Source organism: Limulus polyphemus, unplaced genomic scaffold (genome assembly GCF_000517525.1).
Source record: "Limulus polyphemus unplaced genomic scaffold, Limulus_polyphemus-2.1.2 Scaffold1340, whole genome shotgun sequence".
In the NCBI taxonomy this organism is placed as follows: domain Eukaryota; kingdom Metazoa; phylum Arthropoda; class Merostomata; order Xiphosura; family Limulidae; genus Limulus; species Limulus polyphemus.
In genome coordinates, this window is record NW_013666950.1 from 25,417 (window position 1) to 46,353 (window position 20,937).

Sequence of the window (20,937 nt, forward strand, 5' to 3'; positions counted from 1 at the left end):
AAATATATATATATATATATATATTTAGTAAGATATGGTTGTTTTTTTACTTATTCTTATCAAATAAAAACTGACAATGGAAATTCTATATAATAAACAATAATCCTTAATAAATAATAAGTCATTTGGTGATGGTAAAACAATTTTATGACATTTTGTGTATAGAACAGGACATCTATATATATATATATATTTGTGATACTTAAATTGTTGAAGATGTGTGTATTGCCACCAATTCCTTGTACATATTTTCAATGTTAAGTTTTCTTGGAATGTTACCAGTGATGTAGACATTGCGTATACAGAGATAATTGAAACTGCTTTGTCTTACTTAAACTCGTTGGTGTCTCAGAGTGAAAGCCAGGTGATTAGTGGAATTTGATAATTGATTAATTGTTGAAATCATCAATAAGGTACTTTCAACTTTTGATAAAAGTAATAATAAACCATTTAAGCCAAAATTATTTATCATTGCAAAAACAAAGACTTATTTCTACGTGTTTCAGCCTCATTTGTTTGGGCCATCATCAGGCAAAATAATAATAGATGAGACAATATTATATACACTACTGACAAAAATTAAAAGATAATAAGGTTTGTTTCGATTTGTATATTTGTTAGGTTATCAGTTGCTTTCAAATGTAGCATGTTTATTGCACAGGATTACACTAATCCTACCTAAAGTTTGCAAGTTTATGCACCAATGATTCCTTACGTAATAGAATCTTATGAAAAATGGACCTAAATTCTGTAAAGCAAAAGGCTAGTTTTTATTGATTAGCAAAGATGTTTGCTGTTGATATAATGCTAGGCTTATGGATTTTTTTGCTTGCATTGACTTTTACAAAGAGTGCAAGCTGTTAGAAACCAGTTTGCAGAGCTGTCACACTGCTTCAAGAGGGCTGCATTCAGACTGAGGTGGGACAGGTCATGGGGGTGTCACAGTCCATGGTCAGTATATTGTGGCACACATATTAGGCCACAGGAGAATACACTAGGAGGCCAAGCCAGGGTTACTGAAGGGCTAGAGATGCAGTAGATGGCCAATATCTGTGGAATTTAGCCCTTAAAAACTGCACCAGCAGTGCTAGGGTCCTAAAGAATGAACTTCAGGAAGCCACTTGAGTGTGTGTGTGTGTATCATGCTCAACAGTCAGGAACAGGCTCCATAAAGCTGATCTCGGGTCAAGGACACCAGTTAGAGCCCCTGTAGTTACTCCAAGGCATTAGCTGGCTTTTGCCCAGGAACATATCACCTAGACTCTTCATCAATGGACCCCTATACTGTTCACAGATGAGCACAAGTTCTGTACATCTTCAAGCAATCGATGTATGAGGGTCTCAAGATATGAAGGAGAGCAATATTGGGCCTGTAATATTGTCCACCATGATGCCTTTGGTGGTGACTCAATCATGGTCTGGGGTGGCATCTTCATGCATGGGCATACAGACCACTATGTGGTGGATGGAGAATCTCTGGCAGCAAGATATTACGTGGATGAGATCCTGCTATTCTTATTCACCCATGTGCTGGTGCTGATGGAGGTGAGTTCCAATATCAGCAGGATGATGCCTATTTTCACACTGCCAGAATCGTGCAGCAATATTTTCAGGATGAAGGAATAGAGCTACTGGACTGGCCTACTAAGTTTCTGGACCTAAATTCGATTGAGCATGTGTGGGACTTGCTAGGGAGAGCACTTAGAGACAGACAACCTGCTCCTACAACAGTCCAGTAGCTTAGAGCTGCTCTAATCCGGGAGTGGACTATGCTGCCACAGCAAGTCAACTGAAATGTCATCAGCAGTATGGGGAACAGGTACAGAGAAGTCATGAACAATAGAGGAGGACGTACCAGCTACTAAAGACTCGTTTTCTTAAGTTTGTTCATCTTAATAAGTTATTTTTTCTTTAATATTTGTGCAGCCAAATATTTTAATTTTATTGTTTTAATTTTTCTTTTTTGTTATTTGTAAATGAATTTTTTGACTTGCTTGGTATTGTGTACCTGTGTTTTTGTTTTGGAATTAAGCACAAAGCTACACAATGGGCTATCTGTGCTCTGCCCATCACGGGTATTGAAACCCGGTTTCTAGTGTTGTAAGTCTGCAGACATACTGCTGTGCCACTGGGGGGCATGTACCTCTGATCTCTGTAATAAACAAGTTTTGTCAGTATTGAATGTCTGTTTTTTCCTTCAACTTTTGAAAATAACATTTTTGTGAGTAGTGTATATACTATGTTTAAAAAACTTGTTCCAATAACACAGAATTTTTACAGAAGTTTTAGAAATGACTATTTCAACACTTATTTATAATAATTAATTTTAATGCTAGTTATAATATGTTTTTTTAATTGATAGTAAATCAGGTGCAGCATTGTATTCTGATTCTCTTACAAGAACAACAATATAGTACTTTTTGAATTCTTTTTTTAATTGAAACTTGTAATTATATTACAAGATTTAGTTCTTTGTAACTTTGTCTTTGTTTTGTCGTGGATTAAAAATAATTAGAAATTGAAACTAAAAACAGTGGAGATACATATCACAAAATAATATATAATCTCTAAGGTTGGTTTGAATCTTTTGACACTGGACATTTTCAAGTAAGGGTGTTGTTATTTTTTGCTGTTAGCCCCTCTTACAATTTTAAACTTTATATAGTGGTTTTTTGATTGACCATCTTCTCCATAGTTTTAGTTATACTTACTTCTAAACTTATAATGTGCCAACTTTACCTAGAACTCCAGCTGAGCTATTTTCTTTACTTTGCAGAACTAGGTCACGTTTTATACCTTTGTTCATAGCTTATAAAGTATAAGCTCTAAGGTTATTAAGGCAAGCATATTTTGTTCCTAAGCCTAGTCATGACTAGCTGTGCATCGTATTTGAGTATAAAATGTCAAGATGCCATTAAAGTCAAAGAGCAAGGTCATGTAGAGGTAAAAAAATCATTATATTACTTCATTGTTTCAAAATTTAGACAAATGATAATACTTGAATAATAATTGTGTATAAATCCCATAGTGATCAGTGTCACATAGAGGTAAAACTTATCTTGAACAGTAGTTGTACATAAATCCCACAGAGTTCAAGGTCACCAGAAGTAATAACTGCCTTGTTATTTATTGTTTTGTAATAATTGGTTGTGTGCAAAGAAGTAAAAATACCTAGAAGTTAAGTATAGAGTTAGTTTTTAAGTTATTAGACTTTTTTCTGATTTGTTTTTAGATTTGGTGGAATTTCAAATAATCAGCCAAAGTTGTGTATTAAATGTTACAAAAAAGATCAAAGATATTTGTTCTTTGTTGCTAATGTTTCCATGCCAATTTCTATAGACAGTGTTTAGATAGATCAGGATAATGCTAGGTTTTTCTGATTACCTTTTACTAATTCTGGCAAGATATGCAATTTAATTCCATATTTTACATTAATCTTGAGTTAAAAATAGAGTGAGTATCATCAGGAATATGTTGAAGTCAGTTAACTCTGTCCATACCTGTGAACACTTATCAGGTATCGAGTGCACGCCCACATATCAAATTTCAAAAGTTAAATAAAAATAAAAATTGAACAGTTCTTTTACCAAAAAATATTTTAAAATTGATATTTTCACATTTTGAAACATTTCACGTAATTCACAAAGAAAAATGTAAAAGAAATGTTAACTTGCATTTCTGCACAACTGTGAGTGGTCTTGCTTGTAAATAATGTGTTTATAAATTATTTGGAATTTTTCTGCCCATCCCAAAGGATAGGTTTATACTTGCTAAGAAATTACCATCCCTTTAAATTATAATTCTCAAGGTTTTGTTTCTCACATGATTTTTGTTTTCTTTTTTATTATATTTTATTATTATGTAGCACATTTTTATGATATCACAACAGGTGATGTAAAAGATTAGATGAAGACCATCTTTTAGAAAAGCTACAGGCAAAGTTCAAATATCACTGGCTAGAGCAGATTATAGAAACTCTGTTTGCATCAATACTGAATGAATCAAGTGATGTGAGATCTATTTATTGTTTCTTGGGAAAATGAGTTGATGTTGCTTCTGTAGAAAAGAACAACAAAATTTAGTGGGTAGTTTAGCAGGCTTGGGAACGAACCAGAGATCTGGGAATTTTTTATATACATTCCTTTCTTTCCTGAAAATGTCTTCCTGTTAAGTTATGGGTGTTTGAAAGCTATGAAAATTTTCTTGTACTATAAGACATCACGTAAGCTTAGTTAAGTTTGGAGGGTATGGAAGGTGACAGCAAAATATTCTGACGATCGAATGTTTCACAAATTGTTCTGTATTGAACATTATTATTATCATTATGGTTATCATATTAAAACAATGTAAAAAAATAAAATAACTTATTATTTATTCAAAATAATCTATATTTATTATGATCATGAATATTGTTACCTAGCCATTATGATAGGTTAGGTCATGGGTCACCGATAAATCTTTACCAGTTTTTGCTGTGTTTTTAAAACTTGTAGCTAGAAATGGTAACTATTGCAATAGATATGTTGAATATCAATCAGGTTGAAACTGACTGTATGTATAAAATAGAACCCTATAATCAACAATAAAGAAGTATAAGTTCTAAGACAGAAGGTAGTATTTCAAGTTTGATCTTATGTAAAATGTTTTTTTTTATGGAGAATAACATACAAAATATGACTTTTATTCAATTTGGTAAAGGTTTTTAATCAAATAAAAAGCTTATGTGTAGTTAATTGTTAAAATGACATGACAAATGTTGACTTCTCTGTCATATTCTGTTATATTTATTACCTTTATGCTCCTTAAGATGAAATTCACAGAGTTTGTGTAGTTATCAACTGATGTAATAACAATTTTTTGCTTTATTCTGTTGCTTCATGTGGGAGACTTGCTTATAATGTGTAAACTATTGATTCTGCCCTTGTTAGTGGTTTTCTTTGATAATTAGATTCCTAAAAAACTTCTCCAATAGTGAAGAGATATTGTAAAAATTTGAAAAATTATAGGAAGGACTTTCAGTAGATTTATTTTGTAAAGATAAATTCTTTGATATGTTTTAGGGAAAAAAGTTTATTTGTATTACAAAGGGAGAACTTTAAAAAAATGTTGATGAGCTTCTTAAAATATCTGTTTTGAAAAGTATTTACTGAAATAGTTGTTTTATTTAGGGAGATGAAGGGCAACAAGGATTACCTGGAATTCCTGGAGAGATGGTATGTTTTAGGAAAAGTGTGGAAATATTATGCAGGAATTATTGCATAAAAATAGTTTATAAGTGACTAAAAGTGTCAGTTTTGTATTTTTTTTCTTAATTATTGATTTAGTTTACAAAATATGAGAAAGTTTAAGCATTACAATACCTTCCAAGTAATTTATTCATTTTATGTCTGTGTTTGTTGAAACTATTTGCATGTAAACAGTGATTTAACAAAAATCTGTACAAATGTAAAAAAAATACAATACATGCACATTCATAACTCCCTTGTTAACAGCAGACAGTAAGGTTTATGTATTTGAATTTCACACATACACATCAAAAATTCACATTAAATGACATACTGAGCTTCAGTGTTTGGTGTGTTGGTCTTTTCAGACAGTTTTTTAAAAGATAGTAATGGAGAATTGAACAACAGAACAAAAGCCATATGAATGAATGAGTTGCTGTTTTGCATTACATTTTTACACAAGTGTGTATAATGTTTCACATTTACATTTTTACACAAGTGTGTATAATGTTTCACATTTACATTTTTACACAAGTGTGTATAATGTTTCACATTACATTTTTACACAAGCATGTATAATGTTTCACTGTTGCATTTTTTAGTAACTTATCATCCACCATTCTCTGAATTCATTTTTTTCCACTACTTGTTTCTTGGCATATAGATAGACAACTGTATCAGGTTTGAAATCCATATAACTGAACAGTTAAGAATAATATTTACCCTTTATACATGGTATTATTTTCGAAGAATATTTGTAATGTAATAGAATTATGTAATTTATTTAAATTTGCCTTCACTAAAGACTGGAATCTGGACATTTTAGGTATCTTTTTTTTTCTAGGGTCCAAGAGGATTTCCTGGTCCAAGAGGGTTTCCTGGTCTGTCAGGACCTCCTGTGAGTAGATAAGTTGTGACATTTAGAAAACTGGATCTTATTTAGACCTTAATGTTTTTTCTCTGTTTGTTATTACCTTTGACTATATGTGTGACAATTACAGAAAGATATGCAGCTACTAAAACAGTCTGTGTTTGTTTTTTAAAATATCAAAAAAAATTGTTAGATGTAGCAACTTAATATCTAGCTATGTCATTATTTTTAATCCAACTAAATATAATCTGAATAGTAACTGTTTTTGTGAGTTAACTTGGATTGTACATAATTGTTTATTAAAGGCCACGTGCAATCTAGCATTGTACGTGTGTGGGTTATGAAAGAAATTTCTGTTCACTAACTGTTGTAATTGTTACTTTTTTAGGGCATTCCAGGCTCAGAAGGCCCAGTTGGACCAAAAGGAAAAGAGGTATGAAATTGCAATTGAAATTGGAATGTTAAGCTTTACTGTGTGTGTGTAATGTAGTATACAAACCACCAGAAAAAACAAAAAAAACATAAATACGTCTTAATGGTGTTATTTCTCAGTTTAATATATTTCTACTTCTCAACAGTGATTTTTCTTTTTGCATTCACAACTTAATACTTGGAAGTGCTAGTGCCTTGGATACTCAATACTTTTACATAAATTATTACCATTATTTACTAGCTATACACGATATGTTGTGTAAAATATTTTCTAATACTCTTTTTTTTCTCCTCTTTCAAGGGTCCAGCTGGTCAGCCAGGTCAACCTGGAAGTACAGGATCACCTGGACCAATGGTAGTGTGTCATCCTATTTGTTATTATAAGTTTATGTAAATTCATTCAAAACATAATGATCTACAGCTGTAAGTTAAACTAAGCCACTGGAAACATAATAATTTATATTTGTTTACTGTTGTTATATTAACAGCAATAATACACTATAATATTAGCTTGTTTAGTGAAAAACCACAGTAAACGGAACAAACTGTCAGAAGTCTGATATCAGAGAAACTAGTTTTGACACATTTGTGCATCATCTTCAGTTTCACGTTGTTCCATTTACTGTGGTTTTTCACTAGTTGCTATACACAATATTGTGTTCTTTTATTACTATTGTAGTAATCCATATATATTGAAACATGTTTAACTGAAAAAAATTGTAGAAAACAATTTAGAGAACATGGCTATCTCTGATTGTTGAATTGTTTTGTATGTAAAGTATGTTTGTACATGAGTAAATAGTTAATCCCAATAAATAAAACCTTTAAGGTAAGTGCAATTAATAAAATTAATATTTGCCAGCAAACACCTGGTAATAGTTGATCTTATGTGTAAGTTTGATTAATTATTCTGTAGTTTAATACATTATTGTGTAGTTTGATTAATTATTCTGTAGTTTAAAACATTATTGTGTAGTTTGATTAATTATTCTGTAGTTTAATACATTATTGTGTAGTTTGATTAATTATTCTGTAGTTTAAAACATTATTGTGTAGTTTGATTAATTATTCTGTAGTTTTAATACATTATTATGTGTTTGATGCATTATTTTGTAGGTTTATGCATTATTGTGTGATTTGATTCATTGTTTAGTTTGGTGCATTATTTTGTAGGTTTATGCATTATTGTATAGTTTGGTTCATTATTCTTATCAGCAATGAGGAAGTTTAATGAAAGTAATATATGTATGAAATGTTAAACTGACAATGAGATTAATAATATTACCTCATTAGATATGTAGAAAATCCTCGAGCAAAGGAAACTGAACTGTAATCTACATTTGATTACGAGTAATAATATACTAAGAAGTAATATTTGATATCAAACCAGCAGTTATTTCATGTTCAGTAGTATTATCTTGTATCAGACTAGTAGTAATGTGTCCTCAAAGTTTAGTTGTAGTAATTTTAGTAACTTGTTTTATAATTATATCCAAATATCAGAAAGGAGATATTTGTTTTTATAATGATAATAATTGTATAAAATGGGTTTCTGATAGGGTCCACCAGGACCACAAGGACCCCTAGGTCCACAGGGTCTTTCAGTAAGTAATGTTCAATCTTTATTCATTTTCAGTGTATAACGTTCTGTTGGAAACAATTTAAATTTTGTTGAAGTAATTGTCATTTGACACATTTTTGATACAAATGGAAACACAGTATTGTAGTATAAAAATATTAATTTGATTGATCAGTATGCTAATCGTATGTTTCAAAATGATTATTTCTGTTTTGTGTAAAGCATAATTAATATAATTTAGTAATGAAATACTAGTACATTTTAAAATGATTTGATAAATATATGTGTGTGATTAGAAAGATTTTAAGATGTTATCATTGTTGTATTACATTTAAATGTTAATTGGTATGAATTATTTGATTTGTTTTGTTTAGTGCAATGATAGAAGATTTGCTGTAAGTTAATATATCTCTGCCATTACACATAACGTGTATTTAAACACATTAAATTAACTGTTTTTTTCTCAGATTCTTCTGAAGATTCTTTCGTTAGCCAAGATGTGATTAGTTGTAATTCAGTTTCCTAATTAGGTGTATCACAACTAGCAGTTCATGCTTTTATTCCATTTTCTAATATATTTTCTGTTGAATTACTTTTAGTCTTTTTAACCTGATATTGGTGATGTTTTCTTCTAGTTATAGTCTACATTACACTAGTATGTGTGTTTACCTTTTTAAAATATTTGTAATTTACTTTCCATTACTCAGTTTTTGTTTTTGCACTGAGGAAGTCGTAAGATAAATTTATTTTTAATTATTAGGGTCCAAGGGGTAAACCTGGACTTCCTGGACTTCCAGGAGCAGATGGACTTCCAGTAAGTTAAAAATGTACTTCACACTGGATGCACAGATAAATTTTGAGATTAATAATAATTTTCTATCGTAGCATGCAGATACACTTGTTTTAATTGTTACAACCTGTTTCATGTTGTATATTTTTGCTGTGTTCCTATGTGGAACTTTATGAGTGCATCATAAGAAAGAAGATTGCATATTTTTATACATAAAGATATTAAGTTTATTAAGTTTCTCGCTGTAATTACATGTTATGTGTATATGTTATTGCACATAATACAAAACTAAAATGAATAAGGTGCATTAAAAATTTCACGTGTGATAATTTTCTTAAATTCACATTACAGTTTACAGGTAGTGATAAAGATATTGCTAACTGTTAGCTTAAATATCAGTAACTGTTAGCTAAAGTCATCTCTTTTTTTAAAAAAATTAAGGTCAGTCAAAATAATCATGTCAAACACTAGGTTATAGTATTCAGTATGTGGATATAGTGAGTTTTTATAGTGAAACAAATCTGAACTATTTTAATCTCCAATGTGAAACATATTAATATGAAAAAAAAATACAGTTATCTATTAAAAGTTCTGTTCTTTATATATAACCTATAGGGTCACCCAGGGAATCCTGGGAATAATGGAGCCAAGGGAGATAGGGTAAGTAGAGTTGTTTTTACAATTTCCATTTAGATCTAATTGTTGGTGCATCACAAAGGAGCAATATTAACTTGCTGTTATTACAACAGTATGGATTAAGATGAATCACCATGAAACAAAGCTAGAGACTAGGTAAAAATTTCGATATTTGAGAATTTATTCTAATAGATAAACTGAAAATGATGTACAATTGTTACTATTTTGGTAGAAGCATTAGAAAATAATAGTATAAAAGTATTTATCTCTTTTTAAGAAAATTGTTTTACAAGTATTTGGAAATAGTGAGACTTTCTAATGTGGGATCAGTTTGGATAAATATAAAAATTGTTTTTGAAAAATTTATTTCCTTGTTACACATGGTTGTAATAAATGACTTTGGTAATACCCAGACACCTTTGTACTCATAAATTTTGAGTATTTCTGATAATTGTAACTATGTAGAAATCAGCCTCCAAGAAAGATTTCTGAACAAAATCTGACTGATAATTTACCATTTTCAAATTTATTATAATTAAAATGTAAAATAATTTCTTATTCTTTACTTTCCAAAATTTATTAGCACTCAGTTGGTGACTGTTAAGTATTTAAACTTGTTTTATTGCCCTCTACACACACTCACACGTACTATTATTTACTATCACATTTCTATGAAAGGGCTAGAATGAGTTAACAAATAAAGTTACTTTTTTATTAATAGGGTCAACCAGGTACTCAAGGCCCAATGGGATTTTCTGGTCAGCGTGGTGTTAAGGTAAAAAGATGAATATTGTTATTATAACTCGTTACATTATCACAGTATGTTTTTTAATTATTGTTGGTTTATTGATAAATGTTATATAGCATTCAGAATAATTTGTTTTGTCATTAATGTATTAGTTATAATTGTTTAAAAAATTTAAATTTAAAAAAGTACTAAAAGATTTCCACACGTTTTTACTTGTATTATTTAAGCATATTTTAACTAAAAGAAACTATTTACTGCTCATACATTTGTGTAAACTTTTGAGTCATATATAGATATATAAAAATTTGCAATGGTATTTGGGTCTCGGGTTCAAATCCCTGTCCCACCAAACATGCTCGCCCTTTCAGCTGTGGGGGTGTTATAATGTAATGGTCAATCCCACTATTTGTTGGTAAAAGAGTAGCCCAATAGTTAGTGGTCGGTGGTAGTGAGTAGCTGCCTTCCCTGTAGCCTATTACTGCTAAATTAGGGGCGGCTAGTGCAGATAGCCCCCATGTAGCTTTGTGTGAAATTCATAACCAACTTAGAAACTAACTTTTCTAATCACAGAATATACTGCAGTATCATAGTTTTCAAAGCTTACAACTTCTTTCAGGGTGACCAAGGAGCCCGTGGCTTGATGGGAGAGAAAGGAGACAAGGTATCATACACTTACACTATCTTATTAACTTTTTACTATTTGTTTCTTTTTGTATTAAATACTATTTCATTTTTAAGAAGTTTGTTAAGAAATGGCAAGGAAAGATAACTAATAGAGTTGTTTAAATAAGGAATGTGAAGATGTGCATTTAGTAAATATAGATATTTATATAAACAGATGCATACAAATGAAGTTAGTAACAATAATTGATATTTTATATCCCAGGGTTCACAGGGACCAAGTGGAGAGAAAGGAGATCAGGGTCATAAGGGAGTTGTAGGTTTAAAGGGACCAGATGGAATGCCTGGAATAGAGGGTCCTGAAGGCCCCAAAGTATGTATCAATACATTGCAAGAGCTTTTATTTTAAAATGTGTATCACACAGTTCTATTAAAAAGTAATCTAATACTATAAAATACAGTTTGTATCTGTCTGCCTGTCTCTCAGTCACGCAATGATGTCATAGTAACTTATTACATAATTTAAGTAGTTTGGTTTCCTGTCAATTAGAAATGAGTAGTCTATGATTGATCGAAAATTAAAGATATATATATTGGACTAAAATGTACAAAAAAGTGCACCTTTTTTGCAATTTGAAAACGTATCTTTGTTAAATCATTGAGTTACACCAGAAAGGACATAAATAGACTTTAGTAGACATTTTATACAACATATTAAAGGCTTATCAGAGTTTTAAAAAGGTCTAATTTTAGGTCATACAATAATATTAGAAGATTAATTATTGATAGTATTAAGTGTGGTAAGGTTTAGCCCTAACTGAACTAAAGCAAAAAACGTACTCAAGTTACAGTGTTAATTTATGTCTTTATCTAATATAGGCTGTACTTAATAAAGGCTTAACTAATGTTAGGACTAAGACAAGTGGACTTGTAGATTTCAGTGTCTATGATTAGTAATTTTTTTGTATTACTCTAGAAATCCTGTATTTAAAGAAGTACTGTTGCAATAAAGATACTAATTTGGCTGTGAATGTTTTGCAGGTCTCTGCTAGTCAATAATATTGGTCTTTCACATTTAGTTTTGTTATTCCATGAGTAACAAGTATATGCATTTAAAATTTTGGTTGACTTGGTATCATTAGCTTTTTAAATAACAACATGTAAATTTAAAAGGCAGAAAAATGTAAAGCTAAAAATCTTTTTTTTGTGGTTGAGATATGCTTATTATATGAAGGGTTGAAAATTGTCAGTAATGGAATTATTTAATGCTTATGTGAACACATATAATGAAATGCTAAATTTGTAAATATGTATAATTACAATTCAACTTTGTAGATTACACCACTGAAACATTTTCAAAAGAAAAATTAAATCATCTCAGTAGCTTTTTAATTTTTAAAACTTGCATTGCTTTGTATTTTTTAATATATTTTGCAACATGTGAAAACCACTGTTGAAGCTTAAAAACTACTTAAAAGTTTAATTGTAGATTCTATGAAAATGTTGGACAGTAATTAACAATACAGTTATCTCTCTTCAGTTTCTTTCTTATCATTAACTACATACTATTGCTTTACTAAGGGAATTGCTGGTCCCCGAGGAGAAATGGGACCACCAGGGCCACCTGGAGAGAAAGTAAGTTTTGCTTTGATATTTATTATGAATCTAAGCATTCATAGGTAGTTTTGATTGAACTCAAGATCAATTTAAAAGTTGATGCAAGAACTTGAACATTTTAAATGATCATTTTGGTATGTTTAAATCATAGAAAATATCCTATTTAATTTGGTAAAGCTGATGTAAATATTAAGTATGATTTGTATTGAAAATGTAGATTGTTTTATGTTATATTGTTAGTTAGTATTTTTATTTAGTTATTACATATAGCTTTTTGATATTTTTCAGGGTAAAATGGGAATACCAGGATTTCCTGGTTATCCAGGTTCGACTGGTAGTAAGGTGAGTGTTTTTCTTAATAATATTTTATGAATGTAGGTTGTATATTTAATAGTTTTTAAAATTTAATCAATCGTGTAAACTTGGCCTATTGAAGGTAGTGTTTCTTACTACATACATTATTTCTATTGTTGACTGAGTGATGCCAAATATGAAGACGTTTTTTAACAATATATGATCATTAAACTGTAAAATACAGTTTTTTAATTTTTACAAATAGCATCTTTCAGGTGTGTAAACACATAGGCTTGTTCTTGCTCAAATCTGTCAAATAACTTTTACTGTAAAATAAAAAGATACCTTGAACCTGATTGCACTGTATTATTTTTGTATAAGAATATCATTTTTCATTTATGTAAATACTTAGGCTCTTTCTTGCTCAAATCTACCAAACTAAGAAACAAAAATGACAGTCTAAATTAGAGTCTGCAGAAAATGTCAGGTCCTTTATATTAAATAGTGTTTTAATTCATGCTTTATAATATTGTTTTGTATTTTTATAACTTAGTTTGATAGTATTTTTGTTGATATTACATAACTTACTCATAATGACAAATAAATTTAACTGAAGCATATGCAGTAAAAGTAACTTGAACATGGTTAAACTCATTATAAAAACAAAAATGACAGGATATGTTTTAAAGTTAAAAATCATAAACGTTTTCAATTCTTACTGATTATTCTGAAAAAAACTTTTCAAAGCTTACTGGTATTTCTAATTTATTAATTTTTTCTTCGTAGGGTGAGAAAGGCTCTGGAGGAAAACCAGGTGACAAAGGACAAAAGGGTGAAATTGTAAGTGTTTCAAGCTACTTTAAATTGTTTTATTGAATTTTAATTTTTGTTTCTTATATTTTTTCACTTTGAGTAAATTCTGTTTTTATATTTGAGTTAAAAAAAGGATGAATAAATAAATAGAAAGAAAGAATCAGTTAATAACAATTATATTATTTATCTTTTATTAACCAAACTGCAGTGTAGTTGGTGCCTATCCCTCTCGCTATTGGCATGTTAAGATTAAAAATACTTTTCTTCCTCTGAAAATTGTCAAATTTCATATGAGTAATCTCTAAAACTTTCTAAATATCAAATATTGTTTTTGAGTAAAATTTTATGTTTTATCTGTTATTTTCTCTACCTTAACTTTCATGCATTTGATCAATTTGCCCAATCTTATAACCACCATAAAAATATGAAATAAATTTAATTGACCCTATTTTTTCTTTGTAGAATGACTCCAAATTGTAACAGTAAATTACAGTTGCTTATCTTAAATAGCTTAAAGCTCATAATAGTATACATCTGTTTCTACTTAAATTTTAATGTTTTATTGCCCTTTGAACCACCACACAAGTTTTAAATCACTTGTCAAACATGTAGCTCACATTACTGTATTGACTTATATAATGCATGAGCTGCTTGCAAGTAAAACTAGTGAAGAATTTTTATTATTATTACTATTTTTCATCATCTTACCTAATCTAACCTAATAAGTATCTGATTTTTACATTTGAGTTAACTTGATAATAATAAATAAAGAATACTCATGAAAAACAAGAAATATAGTACTTATCTGAGCCCTCTTATATTTTTGCTCTTGACTGTCTATGAAACGTAAGTCTACTTTTTATACTAATGGTATTACTACACTGAATTATTTTTATTTAATTAATTAATGCACCTAAGAACATTGAATAGTAACACAAAATAAACAATGTCTTATAACTATCAGAATTTTGCTGGCTTTCTAACTATGCGATAAGAGACTCTAAAAATGCAGCTAAGCTTTTCAATGTGAATCCTATACGAAAAAATTTAAAACTAGAGGCAAAATAGACAACTCTATGTACAAGAAACAATGTAATATAATATGTCATTTGATTGATTAAAACTTTGGCTTTCTATTGGTTATAAATAGTATAGTATAAAAGGATAGAGAGAACTAGTGGCAATTTGTGAAAGAGAGGACATGGAAAGTGGGTCTGATTTTCTAATTTATGGCTCCATAAACAAATAAGATTGAAAGCTATAAAAATCATTCTTTGACAGGAGTAATTTATGTTAAATTCTCTACTTTCTGGAGGGGTGGTACATAAATTAGAGAAGAGGGAAGACCTAGATAGTAAATGTTATATGCAATTCTTATACTAGGGTGAGATTGAGGACTTTTAAAAAATATTTCCTTATAAAATAAAGAGCTTAAAACTTAAATTAAAATTTGATTTATTACCTGTGTGTGTGGTTGTTTGTCAGCATGAATTTTCAAAAACAGCTAAGTGGATTTGGACAAAAGTTGGTATACATTTGAATATGATACAACTCAGAATTGATTATTTTTTGGAGGGTCAAGGTTACAGCAAGTTCATGAAAATCCAAGAAATCCCTATCTGTTAACATGGAGACTGATTTTTCACACTATTTTTGATTTATAACTCAGACAAAAATGATTGAATTTTGATGAAATTTGGTGGACATATGTAGAATATTATTTCTCACTATCCTACCTAAAATGGTCTGTGCCTGTTGATAATGGCAGACATACGAAAACATTTTCTTATTTTTTGAGAGCCAAACATGATCAATGCTGCGTGGCAGAGGTGTGCGCTCTACTGAGTGCCCCTCTAGTTAATTATGTTTGATGCCAAGTTTATTCACGTACAATCATAATAAGGTAGTTTAATTAAATTTTGAATGTAACTCTAGTAAGTCCTGACATATACACTTTGATCTAACCATGATGAGAGGGTTAAATATCTTAAATTCTACAACTTTTATGATGCTTTTATTAATCTACACTCTACAGTATGGATTAATTCGACTTAAAGAATTCTTTTTCTTTGCCTTTTTGATTTCACTATAACATTATGACTTGTATTTTTAAAGTTTGAAATCCTTAGATCTTGTTGACCTGCAAGATACAAGACATTAATATAAATATATTAAAACTAATATTTCCAAAATGGTAACACAATATAATAAGAAATGTTAATAAAACGGAAAGATAGGTCCTACTGTAGATTCAGTTCTAATGATTGCAATTGTTATACAGTATGAGAGATGAATCAGTAAAATAGTAAAGCTAAAATAGACTAATATGTTGTATAATATTAACCAGCAAGAATTTCATACTCTCAAGATATTTTTTAATATCAATGTGTTACATTATAGTGCTATCCCTGTTTGCTATGGATATGAGTGTGATCTGATGATGTTAGTCAGTTATGGTTAGATGTGACGGCAGCTTCTATGCAAGTAATGTTAGAATTTGCAGTTGAAAAAAGTGTTTTTTGTTTTTTTTTCATGTAAACGTACTATGTTCTCTTATTTGAATATAGTATTATTCTAAGTTTGTCAGTTACCCTGAATTTTGTCAATTATCACATAATTCGTGGTAAGGAAGACCATTAAGTTTGTTTTGTTCTCTTGGCATAATACCTTTTCAGTGGTGGGTCAGGTGGTATGTTGAGGTTATGGTCTCTTTGCTTGAAAGGGAATGACCAGTCACATGGGTAGTGCTAGCTGCTCAGAGAAATCCAGTGTTATTTGAATTTAAAGAGTCTGGTATGCTATTTTAAAGAAGTCACTTTAGAGAAACAACATCTGTCAATCCAGGACAGGTGACTGTCCCATGTCTGAGTACACACTGTTAGTGTTATAATAAAGATTACTTATTCATGCTTTGCATTGTGTCAAGTCACTTTATTTGGTTCATATCAATTCAGGTATACAGAGAAATTCAAACTTACTTGATAATAAATATCTTGTAGAATCTGCTGTCATTCAGAAAAACTATTCCATTGCTTTAATGTTAACTCATTTTTACCTGAATGTACCACATATTGACCAGGACACTGATACGTGGTAATATGTATATTAGGCTTGCCAGTGCTTTAACTAAAAAAAATTTTAATCATGTAATTTTAACCACTTAATGTTTTCCATGTATATTTGTGTTCTTTTTCATATTGATCTAAAATGGCTTAAAATTTTTTTTTATGTGGTTGGTCTCCTTATTTAAGATATTTACACATTGCCTTTTCATATTATTAATGAAAAGTACTTTGACCATAAATAACAAAAATATTGTCTACTGAGCTATGTTATGGAAAATTAAAACTAAATATTATCTTGATCACAAATAATAGATCATTTATTGATAAAGAAACTAACAGCTTTATAAAAAATTATGTAGTAAATAGTTTCTTTTCGAGGAATTACAGAAGTTTCTAATAAACAGCAAAGCTAAAAGACTAATCACAATCAGAAATATCACATTATGTTTGATGTAATAGTTCTGTTGCATTAATTACCAGAAAGTTGCAGTTTCTGTTTTGGGTTTGTAAAAGTTAACAAAATTAAGTGGATGGCATTTCTTTTTCAAAAGTGCAGTTCAGATTATCCTTTTTTTATTTTATTTTTTATGTCAGTAGAAGTATATACACAATCAACTTGACTGATCCATGTTTAGAAACACAAATCTGATTATATGAATGTGTTTTTTTATGATATCAGTATGGAACTATCAGCTTATAGTCCTGCCCTCTATTGATCAGGGCATTTATACTTAGTAAAGACATTTTTGTTTGTGAATCCATATATATATTGTGATTAAGATTTATATTTTAGTTCTAAAAACATTTATATATTTAATTTCCAGGGTCTGTTGGGCCCACCTGGAGAACGAGGGGAACCAGGACCTAGAGTATGTTGTAGTTTCATTCTGTAACACAGTGAAAGATATTTGTTTGGTTAAGTTTTAGTTTGTTTTATATGGTACTGTTATAGAAATATGAAACTGAGGATCAGATTTAGTTAATTTGGTAACTCTCACTGTTTTAGAGCTTTGTTTTCATAAATTTATTATTTTGGTTACTATTCACGATTGAAGCACTAACTCTGTTTATTGCTTAAAAGGTTAAACATCTTATATTTGAAATGTGCTTCCACATTTATTTTTGAATGCTTGTAAATAGAATTGAATATTTAGGCAGTATCATTAACAAAATTTTTATCATTAGCTAATTATATCACCTGTGCTTAAGAAATTTATGTTAAGTTATAGTGGAGTTTACAGCAAATCATATCTTCAGCACATGAAGAAAATAGTTTAATAACTTACCTTTTCTTAAGTTATCTTATTTTGCTGTAACTTGTTAAAGAAAACGTCTTTACTATAAACATGCTTATTCTATATAGGGAAACAGAGGCCGAAGAGGTAGCCGAGGAAAGAGGGGTCCACGAGGAGGAAAGGTATCAAAGTAACTTCTTTTGTAAGACATTTTGTTGATAGTCGTCTTATTTAAAGTCATATAACTATGTTCAGGCTTACTGTATTTTGAACTTATAAATAAATATGTAGTGTTATGAACATATCAACTCTTGCAGTATTTAATACATTATTCTACTGTCTGCATTATAACTAGAGCACGCAGTTCCGTAAATAGAATAGAATAATAGTGTTTACAGAGTAGAGATTCTAAACAACAACTGTATTTACAGTAATACCCTTATAATAGAGGCTTTTTAGTGAATACATGTGTTATATGTAGAGAATCATGGCAAAATATAGAAAAGAAAGTAAGTTATTATATGACTATAATGTAATTATAAGACATATTTAAAATAAATATTGTTTTATTTCTTTGGAAGTTTTAAATGTTTTTGTAATTTTTAACTTTTATATTTATATAAGTGTTATTTAAAAATCAACAAATACAGAGAGAATACTTAAATGTATTAATTTTTCTAAAAAAAATTATTTGTGTATTGCTTGAATTATGTTGCATGGTTAGCAGTTGGTCAGACCGTTTTGCCTTAGAATCCCATTTTAGTTACATTTATTTTAAAGACGAAAGAATTATATCTTGCAAAAAAAAAACACTATCTTTGATTGTGGTATAACAACTACCTAGAAAGGTATTGATATTTTTCTTAAAATATAAGGAAAGTACATGATTATCAAATGCAGCTTATTTGTGGATTAGGGTTGTATTGTATAAAGTTTGATCAAAAACTTTATTTTTCTTCTTTTGTTTTAGGGTAGTATAGGAGAACCTGGACCAGCAGGTTCACAGGGAGAAAGAGGACCCCAAGGGCCAGTAGGACCACGAGGTTTTGCTGGCCCTCGTGGACCTCCAGTAAGAGGAAATACATTTTTATTTATTTATGGATATTTATTGTAATAACATAAACAAAATAAAATAATTATTGTAAAAGCAAAAATACAAACTAGAACTAAATCTATAACTGCATCAGTGTGCCATTCACTTTTTGTTTATGATACAACTATACAAATATTTTTTTATCTATAGATAGAAAAAAAATGGGTTTTTAGATTTCTAACCAAGTGTTGCATTGTAATCAATAAGATTGTATTTCTTTGTTTACTTAAACCTCTCTCTCTTCCACCTGTTCATCTTCAGGGACCATCCGGTAAAAATGGACTTCCAGGACAGTCTGGAGAACGAGGACCTCCAGTAAGCGAAGTTATTTTTGTGTTTTCTTCTTCATATTACTAGAAAAATGTTTAATTATTAAAAATTTTACAAAACTTATGTAAACTTTATTAGGTGTATTTTCTGAATTTTTGCTTAATTCATAAATTTTTTGCCTCAAATTATCTTGATGTAAAATGTATAAATAAGTGTATATGTTCAGAAGATGTTTTTGTATTATGAATGTTTCCATAATTATACATATAAAAATGTTACCACCAATATTTTAATATTACACATGTGATTATACTATACTGTGTTTCTCATATACATTAATTTTCTTTTAAGTCTTTAAAACAGACCAGCTTGGTTGTCAGTAGGACTAAATAAGTTACATACAAAGGAGGTTTATAATGACAGATAATTTCTTTTACTTCAAAGGGAGAACCTGGGCCTCATGGACCACCTGGCCCACCTGGTGTTGTTGGACCACAGGTAAAGCTAGAAAACTTCAGTATTATTGAAATATGTGTTGCTCATTTTTTCTTGTCTATCACTAAATTTAGAATTCCAAAATTTGCATGATATACCTATAATTCTACAAAGATGCAATTATGTTTGAGTGAAATGCCAGTCTGTAGCTGTATAATATGTGTATTTGTATACAGGTAAGAGGTTTAAAAACAATACCAAACATATTGTCTTTATAAACCTTGGATCATACTTTCTTGCTTCATTCTAAAAAATAAAAAAGTTAAACTTAAAAGAAAACACTTTTCTGTTTTATACTTTTTATGAATCTTATTTTTTACCTTAAAACACACTCATTACACTAGACTAGAATATATTTAATCATTCTAAGTAGTCAGTTAGTTCTTCTAAACAATATTCTTAAGAAATTTTTAATTTAGCAACAGACAGTTTTACCAGATTTTTTTCCCTGAAATTGATGCAAGTCTAATTTTGTCAGATTAACACAAAAGTAGAGAAGAACATGTGAAAAGTAGTAAGTTTTAAAGATAATTAAAAAAGTATGTCAGTCTTCCTGTGATAAGACCGTGCAAACAAATTATGTATGTATGCATAGAGTAAATATTTTTAATTATTTATTTTTAATTTTTAACAACCAAACAACAGTATATATCTATTTTAACAGGGTGATGTAAAAGTACATAGCTTATATAGTATTCCACTTAACTATATTAATTAATGTGTAGGTAACCCTTAAGCTTTTATACTCTGTATCGTACCACTTTTTAATCAGTGTGAATTTTATGCTCTCTTACAGTTTCTGTTCATCAGTTTCCCTTGTTACATAACTAATTTTTTTTTTGTATTTATTTAGGGACCAGCAGGAGAGCCAGGCCCTTCTGGGGATACAGGACTTCCTGGAACTCCAGTATGTTAAGTGACTGTTCTCCTATTTTGTATTTTAAATATCTATTTAGTATTTAGTTTATATACCAGCTAGATTTTCTTTGCAATTTTAATTTTATAAATATGTTTGCAAAGAAAAAATTTTCGTTTACAGTTAAGAAGTAGGATGGAAGTCTTGTATCTGATTTTCCACACTTCTTGTTAAGAATCAATATTAATTAAAGTTACTTTTTTAGTTTTTTAACTTTGAAACAATACAATCTTTATA

The 20,937-nt window shown here is 29.6% G+C and overlaps 1 protein-coding gene across 1 annotated transcript in view; it reads left to right on the forward strand.

The window, feature by feature from the left end:
- LOC106463161 (collagen alpha-1(XI) chain-like) overlaps nucleotides 1-20,937 on the forward strand; it is a 70,328-nt gene that overhangs the window by 9,459 nt on the left and 39,932 nt on the right. The window contains exons 7-25 of the mRNA XM_022390593.1: nucleotides 5,169-5,213; nucleotides 6,070-6,123; nucleotides 6,485-6,529; nucleotides 6,830-6,883; nucleotides 8,088-8,132; nucleotides 8,868-8,921; nucleotides 9,513-9,557; nucleotides 10,255-10,308; nucleotides 10,898-10,942; nucleotides 11,168-11,275; nucleotides 12,484-12,537; nucleotides 12,808-12,861; nucleotides 13,600-13,653; nucleotides 17,516-17,560; nucleotides 18,055-18,108; nucleotides 18,897-18,995; nucleotides 19,281-19,334; nucleotides 19,734-19,787; nucleotides 20,638-20,691. Of these exons, the coding sequence (XP_022246301.1) occupies nucleotides 5,169-5,213; nucleotides 6,070-6,123; nucleotides 6,485-6,529; nucleotides 6,830-6,883; nucleotides 8,088-8,132; nucleotides 8,868-8,921; nucleotides 9,513-9,557; nucleotides 10,255-10,308; nucleotides 10,898-10,942; nucleotides 11,168-11,275; nucleotides 12,484-12,537; nucleotides 12,808-12,861; nucleotides 13,600-13,653; nucleotides 17,516-17,560; nucleotides 18,055-18,108; nucleotides 18,897-18,995; nucleotides 19,281-19,334; nucleotides 19,734-19,787; nucleotides 20,638-20,691 (1,071 nt within the window). The remainder of the gene's footprint in view (nucleotides 1-5,168; nucleotides 5,214-6,069; nucleotides 6,124-6,484; nucleotides 6,530-6,829; nucleotides 6,884-8,087; nucleotides 8,133-8,867; nucleotides 8,922-9,512; nucleotides 9,558-10,254; nucleotides 10,309-10,897; nucleotides 10,943-11,167; nucleotides 11,276-12,483; nucleotides 12,538-12,807; nucleotides 12,862-13,599; nucleotides 13,654-17,515; nucleotides 17,561-18,054; nucleotides 18,109-18,896; nucleotides 18,996-19,280; nucleotides 19,335-19,733; nucleotides 19,788-20,637; nucleotides 20,692-20,937) is intronic.